Source organism: Fringilla coelebs, assembly GCF_963513975.1.
Source record: "Fringilla coelebs genome assembly, chromosome: 2".
In the NCBI taxonomy this organism is placed as follows: domain Eukaryota; kingdom Metazoa; phylum Chordata; class Aves; order Passeriformes; family Fringillidae; genus Fringilla; species Fringilla coelebs.
The window spans coordinates 4,948,421-4,966,325 of NC_140029.1; the positions used below are offsets into that span (position 1 = coordinate 4,948,421).

The 17,905-nt window shown below is 45.8% G+C and overlaps 1 protein-coding gene across 1 annotated transcript in view; it reads left to right on the plus strand.

The window, feature by feature from the left end:
- The window catches only part of UMODL1 (uromodulin like 1), a gene marked incomplete at both ends in the record, with an annotated part of 42,903 nt that overhangs the window by 13,931 nt on the left and 11,067 nt on the right, over positions 1 to 17,905 (plus strand). Inside the window, 8 exons of the mRNA XM_084226338.1 lie at positions 648 to 760; positions 3,244 to 3,463; positions 6,789 to 6,926; positions 7,465 to 7,701; positions 8,879 to 9,100; positions 10,705 to 10,755; positions 12,062 to 12,174; positions 16,698 to 16,911. Of these exons, the coding sequence (XP_084082464.1) occupies positions 648 to 760; positions 3,244 to 3,463; positions 6,789 to 6,926; positions 7,465 to 7,701; positions 8,879 to 9,100; positions 10,705 to 10,755; positions 12,062 to 12,174; positions 16,698 to 16,911 (1,308 nt within the window). The remainder of the gene's footprint in view (positions 1 to 647; positions 761 to 3,243; positions 3,464 to 6,788; positions 6,927 to 7,464; positions 7,702 to 8,878; positions 9,101 to 10,704; positions 10,756 to 12,061; positions 12,175 to 16,697; positions 16,912 to 17,905) is intronic.

Here is a 17,905-nt window from a genome sequence, read left to right on the forward strand (position 1 = left end):
CTAGTGGTTATGAAAACAGAGGGCTGAACTTCAGAGTATGAAGTTGGAGCCTTTGAGAAAAAGAAAAATTTTCCAAGGATCAGTCCAAGGAGTAACAGCCTGGGAGTGTTTATACAGTGCAAAGCAGTTAGAGATTCCTTGGCTCTTGGTTTTGGCTCCTGTGCTCTGTACAGTATCTGTCAGGGCTCGCCACACTCACAAGGGACATGCACAGCTTTTTGTTGTATTTTCAGTTTAATAATATATTTACTATCCCCACTACCAAGATCAGGAAAATAAATAAATAAAAACTGTGACTGGTGGGCTGGAGATGAGCCCACAGGCAATTCAACCCTGGGTGCAACTTCAGGGCAGGAGTTATGTAGGGCCAGGCCAGGTATGTGTAAACCCACACATAAAGCATGTGTACACCCAGTTCTCATGCAGTTGCAATTAGGCACCAAAATGTCTCTTTAGACCTGATGTAAGTGCATCTTCTTAATGTATCAGAAGCTTGTAGGAGCCTATTTGCCTTAACTTTTTTATTTAATTCCAAAATCCCTCAATCCTGTCCTTTCTTCCATCAGCTGAGATTGTGGTCCAGGTACATAAATTTTAACTGAATCCTTTCCTACTTTGTCAGTGTGTTTTAATGTTGTGTTTTACAGAGGCCAAGATATTTGATGTTACTATGAGGATTCTTAACTACAACTTCACTGATGATTTCCATAATTCCAGCAGCTCAGCATATGAGGAATTTTCAAGGCTGTTGCTTACAGAGGTAAAATGACTATATCTCTAGGTAATAGATATATATTTTTTCAATGTAAAATTAATTTAATCTAATAGAGGATTTTATGCCTGCATGAAATATTCCTTCAAAAATCAGCATACTATTTCCTGTGACCTTTCTTTATAATTGCAACAAAATTCAACTGACTAGACAGATCAAGCCCTTGGCCTTGTTAGCAATGAAGCCAGTGAGAATTTTCCCCTGCAGAAGAGTGAAGGAATTATAAATGCAGGCATGCAACAGGGGCTCCTTTCCTTGGATCTTTAATTTGGCAATAAACTCACAGTAAATTAACTTGAGGCTTTTAAATGGATTATTGAAATGGCATTCCTGGCATTCATTTCAGCACAGTCTGCTCAATAAATGTCTTCCTTCTCTCAAATAAATAGTTCTCTGCCTGCTGTCTTTCTTCTTTGAGGGAAAGTATCTGAATCAGGCTTTCCTCTCCTTGCCTGCACAGATGTGGTCACTTTCCACAGTCAGGTGTAATCAGCCAGAAACAAAACCTGAGTCATGAAGTCTGGTGGCAGCTCTGAGCTTCCCAAAAAAGGGGAGGTTTCAGATGGAGCAATCTCCTACAGTTTTGCTGCACAGAACAGGGCCCATACAGAGGAATTGGGATCTCCACCCAACACAAGCCTTCCCCAAAACAAAGGGTGACTTGTAATCATGTGTGAATTTAAATGCAAGAGAAAAACCCAAAACAGTAAGGGAGCTATATGTTCAAGGGCAGCAGAGAAGAGGCATTTGCCCAACAGAAATTGCAAGTTGAACCTCCTCACATGGTTTTATTTCCCGCAACTGCAAATTGTTCACTTTTGTTGTGTAGGAAGATTTTGGTGAGTGAGTCCTCCCTGAGATTAATGCAGACCTGATTGGCTTCATCAGGTTGGGAAGAAAAAGGAACATTGCCCATCTGTGTTGCTTCTGCCTCCTTGGGTGTTTGTGAGCACTCTCATTTCTTCTCTCCTCATTTTCTTGCCTCTCTACTCTGATGTGAGCTTAGACCAGCTACACAGTTTGTAGGGATCTTTCTGAGCAAGCTCTGACTGAATGGGAACAGAGCTGTGCTGATTTATGGCTCTGGGTTCCTGCACACTTTGAGGTGTATGCAGCAACAAAAAGCTCAAGCAAGGAGCTGCCTTCTAGATATGTAAGGTGAAACTGCCAGCTCCTGCACAGCTCAAATACTGACAGCAGTGTGCCAGCTTCAGTGTTCAGAGTAATGCCATTTGTTCAGCTGGTTTGGTAATTAACCATGATGTAATTGTGATGCTGCCTTGAAGCTGGGCTGTCTCAAACACTTTTTTTGAAGTTATCCACCTCCATTTTTCTTGTCTCTCATCCTGAGGTTTCTTTATTATTGGACTCAGCAGCAGGCTGAACTTGAACTGGCGAGTTTCAAATGCTTCCTGGGAACTAAAGCCATGGCCACACTTGTAAATGAAACAAAATGTATATGTGAGATAACATACAGAGATAGCATCAAGGCTCTGCTGCATGCATTTACCAGGACAGTTCAGTTCTGCTGCAAGCAAAAGGGGCCAGGGGGAATTCTGCTCCCTTGAGCCAAAATTTCGAACTTGGTTTGTAAGACCAGTGGTGAGATGGATACAGTTTTCAAAGGTATCACAGAATTATATAATCACAGAATGGTTTGGGTTGGAAGAGCCCTTGAAGATCATCCAGTCCCAAACCCCTGCCATGGTCAGGGGCACCTTCCACTAGACCAAGTTGCTCAGAACCCTGTCCAGCCTGGCCTTGGACACTTCCAGTGATGGGGCATCCACAGCTTGTCTGGGCAACCTGTGCCAGGGCTTCACCACCCTCACAGTAAAGAAGTTTTTCCTAATATCTAATCTCACCCTACCCTCCGTCAGTTTGAAGCCATTCCCCCTTGTCCTGTCACTCCAGGCCCTTGTAAATAATCTTGCCTCGCCTTTCCAGTAAGTTCTCCTCAAGTACTGGAAGGTCACAGTTAAGTGTCCCCAGAGCCTTCTGTTTTGCAGGCTGAACAATCCCAATTCTCTCAGCATTTCCTGACAGCAGAGCTGCTCTGATCCTGCTGCCTCCTCTGGACTGGTTCCAGCAGCTCCTTGTCCTTCCTGTGCTGGGCCCCAGGGCTGGATGCAGCTCTGCAGGTGGGGTCTCACCTGAAGGGGGCAGAGGGGCAGAATTCCCCCCTCTCCCACTGATTTTGGTGAAGCCCAGCACACAGAGGGTTTCTGGGTCCCAGTGCACACAGCCAGGGCATGCCCAGCCTCTCATCCACCAGCACACTCAGGTCCTTTTCAGCAGGGTTGCACCAAGGAGACTTGCACTATTTTGTGCCACAATAATCTCTGAAAAATTAGATTTCTGAAACATTTTGGAACTTTTCTTTTCCCAGCATCTTCTATGTTGCACTTATATAAATATTTAGAGGTACCTGTTGGCTCCCTAATTGTCAATGCTTCTCTCCTTTTGCCCAGCTTGAAAATTCATTCCCACCCAACATTTCTGCCTTGTACAAATCTGGGAAGCTGAAAGTGCAGATTGAATCCTTGGCAGCAGGAAGCATCATTGTGAGGCTCAGAATCACTGTGCAGGATCCTGAGTTTCCAGTGGATGCCTCCACATTTGCCCCAGTGCTTTCCTACCTGCACAATGGCTCTGTGCTACAGGTGGATCAGCAAAACACTGCAGTAGAAGGTAATTTTTTTTTATTTTTTCAAGGAAGAAAGCAGCATTTCTGTTTTGATCATGTGCAGTATCACCAATATTCTTCACAAAACAGAAAAACAAAGTATGTGGTTTGTTGAAGAGAAAACCATGATGTGAGAATTCTTCCAGGGGTTTTACCCATAAGCCCAGGAGGGACAGACAAAGGAGCACTGACTGTCCCCAGGTACCTGCAGGCACTGCTTCTCCTCACTGTGGTTAACCCAAGTGGAGCCCTTGGTTTCCCTATTCATTTTCCTCCCTCTCCTCTCTGTCCCCAGCTGGAAGTTTGCCATATCTTTCTCAAGCTGAAAGGCAGACAGGATTACTGTGAAAAATCTGTAGCCTTTAAATCCACACACCCTCTACACAGTTCTGTGCTCCAAGATTGGGGGACACTATTTGGGCCAAGGTTTAAGAAATCTAACATCTCCCTTCTAGAAACCCAGCCAGAGGAATTCCCAAATGTCCTTACTGTGAATAGGACTGAAGAAACATGCATGGAATTTATGTTAAGCTAGGCCTTTGTTTGATCTTCAGTAATCACCCCTTTTATCTTCAAAGGACTGAGTTCTGTCCTCAGGTTTCCCAGCTGGCAGAGACAGAAAGTTGCCAAAACCAACAGAATTCTTCTCTCTTGGTGTGTTGAGTCTTTCTGAGCAGGAAAAACTCCCTTTGGAGTTGCAGAGCACATGCAGGTTAAAGAGAACAGGACAGGAAAAAAACAGGAGACAAATTGCACTTGAAGCCTACAAGTATCACAGTGGCAGCTGAATTGCAAGAGGCTGATATGTGCCAAAATACTTTGTAAATGTTATTGATCCTGGGACCAAAAGGGCTGAGGAAGAAGAAGATGATGGCTCTGGACTGTCACTTTACCTGCAGAAAACCAGGTGGCTTCCAGTAGCACCACACTTATCCAGGGACACAGTCAACACCTCCACTCCTCCTGAGAGGCTGAGAAAAGGGGTTGATTTCATAGCTCTACTCAAAGAAGAATTTCTTCAACATGAGTTTCCTAAGTGGAAAATAAGGAGTGAAACACAGGAAGGATTTGTATAATGGGTTGTTTTCCTTCCTGACCCTGGAGAGCCCCAGGACATGACCTTTGTCAATAAGCCCACCCAAATCCTGTCCCCTGGATCCTCCCTGCAGCCTGGCCACCACCTGGCTTTGTGCTTGGTTTAGTGACAGTCCACTCAACTGTGAAAAGCAGGGATGAGCAGTCAGAAGGGACAGCACAACTAAAGAGAGTGGAGCAGATCTCTTCGAAGATACATCAATTATTAAGTTTATTGCCATGATGAATAAAGACAATAAAGTCTGTTTTGTGGGGCATGGTGAGAGAAGAGAAAGGGATGTGTGCTGAGTCAGGCCCAAGATCCTTCTAGCACAATGCCCCATCCAGGAGCCAATTCCTGGAGAAGCATCACCTCTCACAAATTATCCCTTAGCCAACAACTGTTTTCAGCTCCAGGACTCCCTGAATCCGGAGGGATTTCTTTGGGTTTGTTTATCCCCCATGAATCTCCCCCATCAAATCAGATAAATCTTTAGCATCTGCAACATCATTTGGGAGGGAATTTCACAGATTTTTACCCTTTACATGTACCCCTTACAGGAGTATAATAGATAATCCGAGTGAACACAAAGGTGGCTTTTTAATAATTTTTGGACTAGGACTGTTGGTTGAGGTGTGTGTAGGGAATTGCCAAATATGAAGGGCCAGAGAAGTGCCAAGAGTGCAGAAAGAGAGCTCAGAGCAGACCTTGGATGAGATGTGATGGTTTGGAGAGGAATAAAGTGCAGTGTGTGTGTGTGGGTGTGCACAAGTGATGCACCAGTCAGTGCCAGCGTTTTGAGCTGATGCATGGTTGAATGTGGCCATCAGAGGTGAAGGAATTTGCTTAAAAAGCCGTGCTAAGTGAGGAGAAAGGAAACCCTCAGAGACAATGGAGGCAGTGAATGTAAGTGATTTGGCAATTAGCATCTCTCAGATGGTGTTGGAAGCCACCAAGGGTCGCAATTATTCCATAGCACAGTTAGGAATTAACGAGATTTCATCTCTGGTGTTCAGTCAATCCTGCACACTTCTGCATTCCCTCTAAGTGGCTTAGGCTGGAACATAATGGGCAACTGCTGGCCATAGGCACATGACATTGTCTAATGGAGACTATCATGGACACAGCAATTACCCAGTGACAAAAAAAGTGAAAAGAATTGAAATGTTAGCTAGAAGGAAGGAAAAGCAAGCAGAAAGATGAGTGTGTGCATGGGCATGCACACAGAACGGGACAGTCCTTTGTTTCAGAGAAATAAGCACCATCATTAATCTGCAAGTTTGCAGAACAAGCACTTATGTTAATTTGTTATTCAGAACAATTTTCTAGACTCTGATCAGAATTATTTGTCCCAAGACACAGTTTTTAGCCTCATTTGCTGCTCTCCCTTTTTCAGGGCCCGAGGCAGCAAAGGTGTGTGCAGGAGGCTGTCACACAGGGAGGGCTCACCTGGGATTCACTGGAATTATTCCTGTCCAAAGGACTAAATCAGCCCTTGCAGATTTGCTGGAGCAGGGTGTGAATAGCAGCACAAGACTCCAAATATAAATCCCTTAAAAGAGAAGAGACTCAGCAATAAAATAGGTCTATAACTGCATGAAAAGGCCCCTCTAATTGATACAGAGCAGCTGAAATCAGACATAAGGAACACCCTTAGAGCATCTTCATGCATTGATGAATCAGGATGTCTTTTCTGACGCTACCAGGAAGAGGGTCACAGTTTTACAGCATTACTTTTGAGAAGAAAAATTGTATAAAAAGAGATTTTGCCCTTAGCACTTCCTCTGTTAAGAACAGAACAGTGCTTCCCCTGGGAGTTACTAGCATTTACTTTTTATGTGAAGCAGAAGATTATTTGGATTAAGTCTCTATTTAATGTTCTATCTACTGGTAACTAGTGGTAACAGATCTATTCATTACCTGATATATCTGGAGGTGCTGTACACAGAACTGGGTATAGTGAGTGATTTTGATATAATTGTAGTACAAACCTACAGCATTTTTTTCCCTTTAAATGTGTTTGCCTCCAAAACCAATGATTTTAAAAGTCTTTACTCAGAGAAAATACTTTTCAGAGTACAAGAACAAGAGAATAACAAAACAGTTATGCATCACTCAAAGCTTGTCTGACAGGTAAATGATGAAAAAGGAAGACCATATAAGTAAATTTAAAAAGGACTACTTAATGATTATTTCTAGCCTAATGCAGGCTGCAGGGAGGCTCTCTGACCCTTGCTCTTGTTTTGGTCCCACAGACTGGGATGAATGTGCTTCCCAAGCTGAGAATGACTGCTCAGTGTTTGCAGAGTGCATCAATTTGATGGGCTCCTACATGTGCAGGTGCAAGACAACCATGGATAGCAATCCATCCCGACCTGGAAGAAACTGTGAGGGTGAGAAAAAGGCTGGCGTGTAGGGGTTTTATTTGCCATGAGACATTGGAATAAGTTGTGGGATTTTACGTCTGCTTATAGAGTATCTGTTTATATAATTGCACCTTTGCAGTCTGTGGCTGAAGGGGTATATATGACCTGTCTCTAACTATATATATATATAATTATTTAAATAAATAAATAACCAAATTCAGGTGAAATCTCTCTGAGATCCTCCTTGACAAGCCTGATAACTGCAAGGAGTATTTTTCCCTCTTTTGCTATGTCTGTGGCTAATTTCCTCCCACCAAATTGATCCACAGCCTTGGCAACCAGAACAGGAGACCCAGGAATCAAACCTGCTCCTTTGTGTCAGCCCAAACCAGATTCAACCCCACAAGAATCCCATGTTCTACATTGCGTTCATGACCATCCAAGACCTGGTTTTGTAATGCTGCCATGGGTGGTTGAGCACCCTCGGTGCCATTTTCAGGCCAGGACCTGGTGCCTCCTCATCCAGTTTCAGGCCCCATTTCAGGGTGTGTTTTCTGCGTTGCAGGTGAGATTGTGGATCCTCTCACTGAAATCGTGGCTCCTGAAATAAAAACCAGCATGGACTTGGCTCCTGAAGAAGGCAGAAGCTCTGCAGGCCCTGCTCCCACTGCCACCACGGGGACAGCGGCTGCTGCAGGCCTCGCGTCAGGCGCCACCACACTCCTCCCTGCTGTGCTGGCCTTGAGTGACAAAAGAGCGTCCCACAGTCCCACCAGTGCTCCTCCAACCCCTTGGCAAAAAGGTCTGCTCCCACAGATGGCTTTCAGCAGGGCCAGCAGCCCCATGGCCATGGGGGTCACCCCTGGCAGGGCACTGGCCATGGGGACAGCGGCTGCAGCAGGCCCCGCGTCAGGCGCCACCACACTCCTTGCCTTGAGTGACAAAAGAGCGTCCCACAGTCCCACCAGCACTCCTCCAACCCCTTGGCAAAAAGGTCTGCTCCCACAGACGGCTTTCAGCAGGGCCAGCAGCCCTGTGGCCGTGGGGGTCACCCCCAGCAGGGCACTGGCCATGGGGACAGCAGCTGCTGTAGGCCCTGCGTCAGGTGCCACCACACTCCTCCCTGCTGTGCTGGCCCTGGGTGAAAAACAAGCATCCCACAGTCCCACCAGTGCTCCTCCAATCTCTTGGCAAAAAAGTCTGCCCCCATGGATGGCTTTCAGCAGGGCCAGCAGCCCTGTGGCCATGGGGGTCAGCCCTGGCAGGGTGCTGGCCATGGGGACAGCGGCTGCAGCAGGCCCCATGTCAGGCGCCACCACACTCCTCCCTGCTGTGCTGGCCTTGACTGACAAAAGAGCGTCCCACAGTCCCACCAGTGCTCCTCCAACCCCTTGACAAAAAGGTCTGCTCCCATGGACGGCTTTCAGCAGGGCCAGCAGGCCTGTGGCCATGGGGGTCAGCCCTGGCAGGGCACTGGCCATAGGGACAGCGGCTGCTGCAGGCCCCGCTCAGGCGCCACCACACTCCTTGCCTTGAGTGACAAAAGAGCGTCCCACAGTCCCACCAGTGCTCCTCCAACCCCTTGGCAAAAAACTCTGCCCCCATGGATGGCTTTCAGCAGGGCCAGCAGCCCCATGGCCATGGGGGTCACCCCTGGCAGGGCACTGGCCATGGGGACAGCGGCTGCAGCAGGCCCCGCGTCAGGCGCCACCACACTCCTTGCGTTGAGTGACAAAAGAGCGTCCCAAAGTCTCACCAGTGCTCCTCCAACCCCTTGGCAAAAAGGTCTGCTCCCACAGACGGCTTTCAGCAGGGCCAGCAGCCCCATGGCCATGGGGGTCAGCCCTGGCAGGGCACTGGCCGTGGGCATGGAGGCAGGAGCCCAGCGCAGCAAAGCTCCGTGGCCAGGGATGCTCTCCCAAACCCAGCTGTGGGCACAGCCAGGCAGGAGCACCTCGGCTCACTTTGGCTGTTTCCAGCTCAAGCAGCCTCAGCTGCCACCAGCACTCACACAGTGCCACAAGGCAGCAATCCAGGTGGCCCTGACACAGCTCTGCTGGCCACCAGGGAAGCTGGCATTGCCACCCCCAGAGCAGATGGAGAGGTGGGAAGGGAGAACAGCTCTTGGTCTGGGGGACATTCTGGAGCCTTGGGGACACCAGCTTGGCCAGGCACCTCTCCAGCCCCCAGCGCAGAGTGCAGTGAGTACACATCCCATGGGGTGTGCACGTGGGAATTCAGCTGGGGGAGAAGCAAGTCTCACTCAGAGTTCAGAAAAAGGCATCTAAAACTATTTTTTCAATGTCAAAGTTATTGTCTTGGTGCCTGCAATTTTTTCTGTATCAATAATATTTTCTGCAGGAATTGGCACTTTCTCTTTGCTAAATCAGCTTGTGAAAGCAATTCCTCTTCCTGGCAATTTAGCAGTTGTTTTTTTGATGTTATACTTCTTCACTCCAAGAGGAGGAAGCACATAAAAGAGTGCACTGAAATGTGGCTCATGGCAACATTTGCTGCTTGTCCTTTTGCCACACATCCTGGTTTTTCCTGCAGCCTCTGGCACCAGGACACGGCAGCAGCAGCTGTCTGTGGAGTTAATTTAGGGAGCCAGGGAGGAAAAGGACCTGCCTTCCCATTGCTCTCAGCAGAGGATGATTAGTCAGAGTCCTCCACAAATCCCCTGAGAGGCAGGAGCTGCCTGGAAACCCGAGAGACACTGCTTCAAGAGATGCAATTGAGAGCAACAAGGCTGCTGAAGGTTTAATCTGTTTGGGTTTGGGCAGATGTGTTGCAGTTAATTAGGGGATTTTTCTGTTGATTGGAGCTGAATCATATTTCAGAGAGTCATATTTGGTATTAAAATTACAGTTTTGTTTGGGATAGGAATGCTGCTGTCTCTGCCCATCACTAAATGTATATTTTTTTTGTAGTGCGTCACTGTTCAGTTTGGCTATTTCAGTTTTGCTTCTGCTTGTCTTTATTCTGTCTCTCGTGCCCTGCACATCTCTCTGATCCCAAGTCACACATTCTTCTGCTGTTTTATCTCCTTCTCCCCTGTCAGCTCATGTTCCTGGTGGTCTCCATTCATCCAGCCCCACTTCTGGTGCTCCCTCATTCCTTTCTCCCTGGAAAATGCCTTTTTCAGCCATGTAAAGCCAATTCTGCTGCTTCTCCAGCCTCTCTTGTCCCCCCAGTGTGCTCACTAGGTGTTCCCTCCTGCCATCCTGCCCTGCCTTGGGCAGCTGTGCCAATGCCCTGCTCAGCTGCTGTCTTCTCTCCTCCTAAAAAAGATGTTTCCTTTTTTTTTTTTTTTTTTTTTTTAATGAAAACAAAGATTTTTTTTTTAAGTATAAAATTAGCTAATTTTAACTGACAAAAAGTAACATTAAGGCTGTTCCCAGCTTGAAAAAACAAATGAAGAATTCTATACAAAAAGAGTTCAGTTTATAAAAACTTTGTTTATATTCCTGATGAATCAAATATTCAGCCAAGTGCTTTTGCTGGGCAAAAAAGCTTGTGAAGGGATTATGCCTAAGAGCAAGTGGCACCAGAGTGGCATCTCACTACCCTGGAGCAGGAATTCCAGGGGCAAAAGCCCATATTTGGTGAAGTTTCACATGCAGCTCCTCCTTGTGGCATCATCTCTGACCTGGAGGCTCACCCTCAGCCAACTCTTCATAGTCTGGTCTTTTAAATACCAGGGGGCTTTTTTATTATTATTTGAGAATTGTTCAGAGCAATTTCCCCTCTCACCTGAGACAGCTGAATGTGTTTTATCCCCTAAATACCTGTGTTCACATGACAGGACAAGCCATGGCAAAGAGCAAACCCAAATCCTTTGATCTGACTGTCAGTGGTGAGGATTCCTTTGGGATCAGAATTATGCTGAGATGAAGGAACCCTCCTCCAGAGGGCTTAGGAGGTTCAGGCAGGCATTTCTCCCCTCCCCTGCAAAGCTTTACCTGATTACTATTTCTTTTCCTCCAGTACCTGTCCTAGTTCAAGTGATTATTTTCCCAATGTGAGTAGAACTCGGGTGTAAAGCAGTTCACAGAGTTTATGCAGAGCTTTATAATTCCTTCTGTTTCATAGAAAGCAGCTACAATGGCAGATTAAAACTGAATATAGGAGTCTGACAGTCTCAGAGCTGGAACCTGGGGCCTGGTACCCTGTGGAGGTGCAGTTGGGTGTGTGCAAGGAGAAAAGCAGGTTGCTACACCAGAAAGTAAAGACTGGTAACTTGATTCAGAATTTTGAACTGAATCCTTAGCTAGATGATGAAATTCTTGAGGTTTTTTGGTGAAGACAATTCTGTATTTATATAAAGCATTGAAACATTAGGTTTTGCTGTGTCAGGAGTGATGATTTGTTAGGAGCTGGGGGCAGAGTGAAGGCAATTTGCTGGCAATGGTCGAAGCTTTGGATGATTGCAGTCATCACTAAATTCGTGCCAGGGGCACAAACCATGCCTTGAGAAGCCCTTTCTCTGATCTCTGATCACTTCAGTGTCTGCAGTAACAATGCCAAGCCCAGAGACACTGGGAAACACAGAGAAATCAGGAAATAAACTCAAAATGTTTGAGTCTGCCTTGATGCCATTCAGCAGATGTGAACGAGGAGGGAAGTGTACACCCTCTTGGGGTTCATCTCATCCCACCACAGCTGTCCTAAGTGTTGATGTGTCAGCTCAGGCAGCAGCCCAGCCTTCCTCTGAGGCTGCAGGGAGGATTTGGTGCTGCAATGGTTTCCCTCTGGAGGGACTGGTGGGACACCCAGCTGAGCCTGGGAGAGCAATTCCAGTGCCTGAATAGAGCAACATTCCAGACATCCCCAGGATCCAAGGCAGAGCTGGCAGATATGAGACCTACAGGAGGTCAGTGCCTTTCTTGAGAGCCATCTGGGGCTCAGGCAGGGCAGACTAAGATGCTGGATGATTTATTTTTAGACTTTTGGGGTTTGGGCTGCATTTCAGAGGGCTGGCCTTCTGCTGCTGTGAGTGGATGCATGTAGGCAGGAATGCTGGACACTGTGACACACCTGTCCATGGACTGCAGCCCATAAAGCACATATTATATTTATATCATTTATATATTTATAATTTATATAATTCATATATTTATATAATATATTAATCTATTTATTATATTTTTCTTACCTTGCAGCCTTCCAGAAACTTAGTGGCACAGTTCAGATAACAAACATGGAATACTCTCCAGGCTTTAGCAATAATAGCAGTGAGGAAAATCGAACCTTTGCACAGCTCTTTGTGGATGAAGTAAGTGGTGAAGAAGGATGTGACCTGTTACCTGTCTCAGTAAAATCCCTTGTATGGTCTGTTCCCCCCTAAAGCCTGTATAAGTCATGTGTGTCCCTTGACACACCTGAAAGGTTTGCCTTCCCCTGACTGCCTGAGGCTGCAGGATAAGTGTGCAGCTGTGTTTTAGAGGAAGATCAGGATTTTGGGATTCTCTGGTACCTCCATGTCCTTTCCTTCTCATACCTAGGTATACTGAATTATTGAAATCTTCCAGGGGTGTGGTGGAAAGGTAATGGAACCAGCAAAGTGCTCTGATACCCTTGCCCTGAACAGCACTATCCTAATTAGCTGTATAATTGTTATTATCCTTTGCAGTAGTACCTCAAGGCTGGCAGTTCTTGTAATCATCCTGGATTTTGTAGCCTCATATCTGGAAAGGGAGTGGTTTCTTGAAAAGTCACCTCTGCCCTCACTTCTAATTACAGTGCAGGATATCAAAGCACAACATGCTATCTTCTGTGCCTTTAACCCTCTCAGCATTCTGGGGTGTTGCCTTTGACAGTATCTAATATTGCAGTGAATTTGCCAGAAGTTTCTTCCTTCTGGTGCTCCCTCCAACACACCCATGCCTGGAAATCCACTGGTTGTGCTGGGCTGCTTTATTGCCTCCCTTATCACCCCTTCCCTGTCTGTGTTTTCAGAGGCTTTGATAAGTGTGGTGATAAATCCATCACTGGCAATTTGATGGATTTTCAACTCCTGCAGAGGATTCCCAAGACTCACTGGGGACAGTCACCACGTGCCACTGGAACACAGCTGGCACAGGGGCACAGGCCAGGCCAGCCCAGGGTCACAGACAGCTGCAGGGAGGGAAGAGGGTGATCCATTTATCCTTCTTGCACATCAAATCAGTTTCCCACTGGTCACGACTGGTTTGCACCTTTCTGGGTGTGTTAGCAGAGCACAGCTTTACTGGAGCTGTTTTGGCCCCAAGCTGTCACATCAGAAAAACTGTGACAAAACGAGAGTGATGTGATTAGCAAAGTGAAAAGGGAGCAATTCTCCACTGACCTCTCTCTCATTCAGCACCACGCTCTGCCCGAGGCTATTTCAGAACAGCACAGTATGGAAACAGACTGAAATGAATGTATTTCCTTCATTCAGTCAGATATCTTAGTCCAGAATATATTTAGGAAAAATTGTAAAATGGTTACATGTAAAGGAACAAAATGAAGTTGTGTGTCAGCTTTACCTGGCTCTCAAATTTTCAGGCAGAAAATGATCATTTGGGATTATAAGGAACTCACTCCTTTTCCCAGCACTCTGGTTTTGTGGATCAGCTGGAGTGATCTGTTAGTGTTGATTCCTTCCACCTCTGAGCCACTGTAAATGGGCTATAATTGCATAGCTGCTGTAAATAATATTATAAATATTGTATTTCTAGATGCCAAAGAAAATTTAGGAGACCAGAAGGATCTGTATATTTTCTTTTCAGATTATGAGGACCAGAAATTGATCTTTTAAAGTAAATGAGGAAAGTTTTATGAGCTTTAAAAGCACTCTCAGGTTCCAGTTAAATACAGTTTGCCAGACATTTTTTTTAAACCTCTTTGGAGTAATAATCTACAATTCAAAGGATTTATAAATCCTAATGTGTATAATGTTCTTAAGCCCCAGCACTTAAGTGCCATGAGGTTAAATTGGCAGCACAGCAAATGGTAATATCACCCTTTAAATGATGAGAAGGAGGAAAAAACTTGATGAGACAACCTGCAGTGTCATTGTCCAGGCCAGTTCCACCACCTTTCTTGTAATGCAACTTAAAAACAACATAGCTAAAGGCAAAAAAGTATGTAAGTCCCGGGGTTTGTTCAGCTTGTGTTTTACAACACCCCAAGAAGGATATCATGAGTTGTCATCAACAAAATGTTGGGAAAGCAAAAGGTTTGAGTAGAAAAAAAATTCACTGAGGTGCAATAAATTCCCAAGTGGAAAGATCGCTTTGAATTTGGATGTCTTAAACTTAGCTGAGTGACAAAAGGTGTGAAAGTAATAAATGACAATGCCTTATGAGTGACCCCCTCGTTTGGAGGGGCACACTGTGTTTGCACATGGCCTGTGTTTGTGTAGCTGAATGCACCTGAAATGATTGTAGTTGAAGCTATATGAATGTGGAATGAGAGTAGGAACAGGGATTAAGGAATTTTCACTATTCCAGTGGAATTTCACCCTTTTGTTAATTTGAGTTTCTCCACCTCCACATCCTGGAAGCTGCTGGTGACGGTGGCTGGGCAGATGTGTGCTCTGGTTCCTTCTCCCTGAAGGTGCACCCAAACCACACACAGTGGGGAGGGTTATTCTTCTTTTCCTCTCAGGCTGAAAAAAACAGTCTTCAAACAACCTTATGTTTAAATTACTGTACCTTTTACTAATTTTACTTATAATTTTACTTATTCCCAGTTTCCAGACTGTCAGTGCATTCCCTGCTTAGATTTCCTTTGTGTGCTACAGAAATTGCAGATATAATGACAGACCTGAAGATAATTTCTCCTGTAAGAACTCCCCATACTCAAGGGTATTATATGTTGAATATTTCATTCCAAAAAGTTCCGTTCCCACACTCCCATCCCGTTTCTTTTTTCCTAGCCCTGCTTCATCAAGCGTTGTTTTGATAACCCAGGGTGTGGTACCTGTTGGGAAATCCTGGAGTCTCTTGGATAAAGGGTTTTGTAGTGTCACCTAGTGGCTAAATACAAATACTGTGAATGTGGCCTGACACTATTCAAGTTCTGGGTCGTGCTTTGGGAAGAAAAATAGGAATAAGGACAGAACCAAACCAACAAACAAACACCTGTAGCCAGGTGGCTCTGGTCACAGAGAACAAGCGACAGGACAAGAGGAAATGGCCTCAAGCTGCTCCAGGGGAGGTTCAGGTTGGACATCAGGAGGAATTCCTGCATGGAAAGGGTGCTCAGGCCTTGGCAGGGGCTGCCCAGGGAGGTTTGGAGTCCCCATCCCCGGAGGTGTCCAAGGAGGGCCTGGATGTGGCACTCAATGCTCTGGGCTGGGGACAAGGTGGGCATTGGACACAGGCTGGACTTGATGATCTTAGCGGTCTTTTCCAACCTCAATGATTCTGTGATTCTGTGAAAAAGAAGAACTGATAAAAGAAAATTTTCAGATAGGGAAAGAGAATGAAATCAGGGTGGTCTGTGTTTAATGTTGAGAAGTTCAGACAAAAATTATAAAAGCTGAAAACTCAGGTCTGACCTCCAACTTTTCAGTACCTGCTTGTGAAACAGCAGAAACAGAGAGCAGAAGGAGCCCAAGAGGCCCTGTCTTGGTGAAATGGAGATTTAGGGTCTGACAAGAACAGTTTATCTTCTGCCCAGGTGTTCAGAGGGGAGCCAGGTGTCTCCATCCTCCCAGCTCTGCCTGTGTGCTCCATGGGGCACTCCCAGCTTTGCTGTGTGGGACTTGCAGGCACGTGGCAGCTGTTCCTAGGGGCACACAGGGGGTTTGCTCTGTGCCATGCTGCCTTGGCATCCAGCACGAGGAACACACCAGCTCTGGGGACTCAGGAAAGGGCTGCAGGACACCTGCAAATCCTGGGACCATCTGCAGGGCTGGGTGACAGACAGTGGGGAAGTCAGGGCTGGGTAATGCACAGCAGGCAGGGCACAAGGCTGTGCAAAAACTGTGAGAATCCAGCACTAAAAGCACCAACTCTGAGCGTGGGTGCAAGGCAAATAAAGTGGTGGCTCCCAGCACTTGCCTCTTCCCTAGGCTCTTCCTGGTGGGAATCACTGCTGGCATCCCTGAGAATCACACACTGAAATAAACTGTGCCTTAAACTCATGGCTGAAATCCAGCCTTGCTGCTCAGATACTCCCTGCAGGAATCAGGGAGAGGAAAAAGCAGTTGGAGGTGGCCACAGTGGAGTAGCCCCAACCTGGTCCCTTAATACCCTGGAGTGGGCATTTAGAAAGAGGTGGGTTTTGCTTGGTGAGAAATCAGCTGGAAAGCAAAGCTTGAAGGTCACCTGCTCCAAGTTGTAATGTTCCTGGGCTGAGAGAGCCCTGTGAGCAGTGTGGAGTGTCAGGAGCACCTTCCCTTCCACCAGCAATTCCTTGGATTGGATTGGATTCCTTGTACTGGATTGGAATTCCTTGGATTGGATTGGAATTCCTTGGGTTGGATTGGAATTCCTTGGATTGCCTCTCTCCCCAGAGGCATTTTGAGAGGCAGAACGTGGGAACTTCCCTGCAGTGTCCTCCCTCCCTCTCTGTTACCAGAGGCAAGAGCTTGTGCCAAATGACAGATGAGATGTCTTAATCGCTTGGCTCGTTTAATATTCATGGTTAAATGTGCACCACATCCTTCAGCAGCTCTGGATTGAAAATGTTACAAAGCAAAAGGTCAATTTTCTGCTGCTTCCCTCCAGAGCAGGAAGAACAACACTCATTTCTGAGCAGTGTACACAGCCTGAAATGTAATTGTTCCATCTGCCCATCCCCACATACATTTTGTTTTTATTCCAGGTGCAGAAATCTCTGCCTCTTGAGGTGCTCCAGCAGATGGATGCTGGTCTGATTAAAGTGCTGGTAACTGGTGTTATTAATGGGAGCACAGGGGTAAGTTTCAATTTGCTGCTTGCAGAAGAAGTGGATGTGCACCATGTCATCACCACTTTTTGTGAGGCCTTGGAACACAGCTCCTACTTCACCATGGACAGGAGCAGCCTCTCCATACACGGTGAGGAGCAGCTTGTGCCCCAGTAATTCTTCAGAGCCAGAAAAATGACAAAAGCTATTATTCATCTGTGTCTTCTGAGGTGACAATACCTGTAAAACACTTGGATGAAAAGCCTTTCTCTGTCCTTTTATTGCTCCTGCTTATCCATCCAGTAAGTTTTTCAGAGAACACCCACAATTGACATAGGAAGTGAGGTACCACTGATCCAAAAGGACAAAACCAACTGGTTTTTTTTGACAATACCTAGAATCAGTTTTACAGAGAAAAAGGTAAGGAGATGTTAGAGGTTATGGATTGAGAGGTTTATAAACTACCAGTGGAAATGAGTCCCTGGACACAGACATAACTAGCACTGTTTAAAATAATTAAAATAATTACTCTATGCTTTGCACTAGTAATTTTTCCCTGAAATAGAAATCCCAAGAAATAAATGAATATGTGAGTTCTTCACTGGGAATAGTTGTTTTCCTCACACCTGTGGGTCTGGAGCTCAGGTGAAAGCCCACACTTTGCATGTGGGCTGATTGTATAACTTCTTTTCTTTTCTATGTAATTGAAGTAAGTAACAAAAAACATTAATCTCCTGACTAAGAGCAGCTGAATTCTGTTTCACAAGTCACTTTTGGGAAAAAAAACCCCAAATACTGTATCCCTGACACAATCCATTTGTCCAAAGAACCTTGTTATAAGCTGTCAATTAGAATCTCATGAAAATTTACTTCAAAAACATATTTATGCTCTGCTCTATAATTTTTTTTATTTGCCTGTTACAGTTACAGCCGTAAATCTGGAAAGTTACATTTCCTGATAATTAGTAGGATCACTACTGTCTTGTGGTGGTGCTTTGTAGAGTGCCTGCCTCCCTCAAACCTGGGCTAAAAGAAGGGTTTGTTTAGGGACAGGTCCCCGAAGAGCAGGTGGCTGCTGCTGCTGCTTTCTGAGTCCCACCTTTGGTCTGGTTTGCTCTGGTTTTTAGACCTTGGAAAGAGAAAGA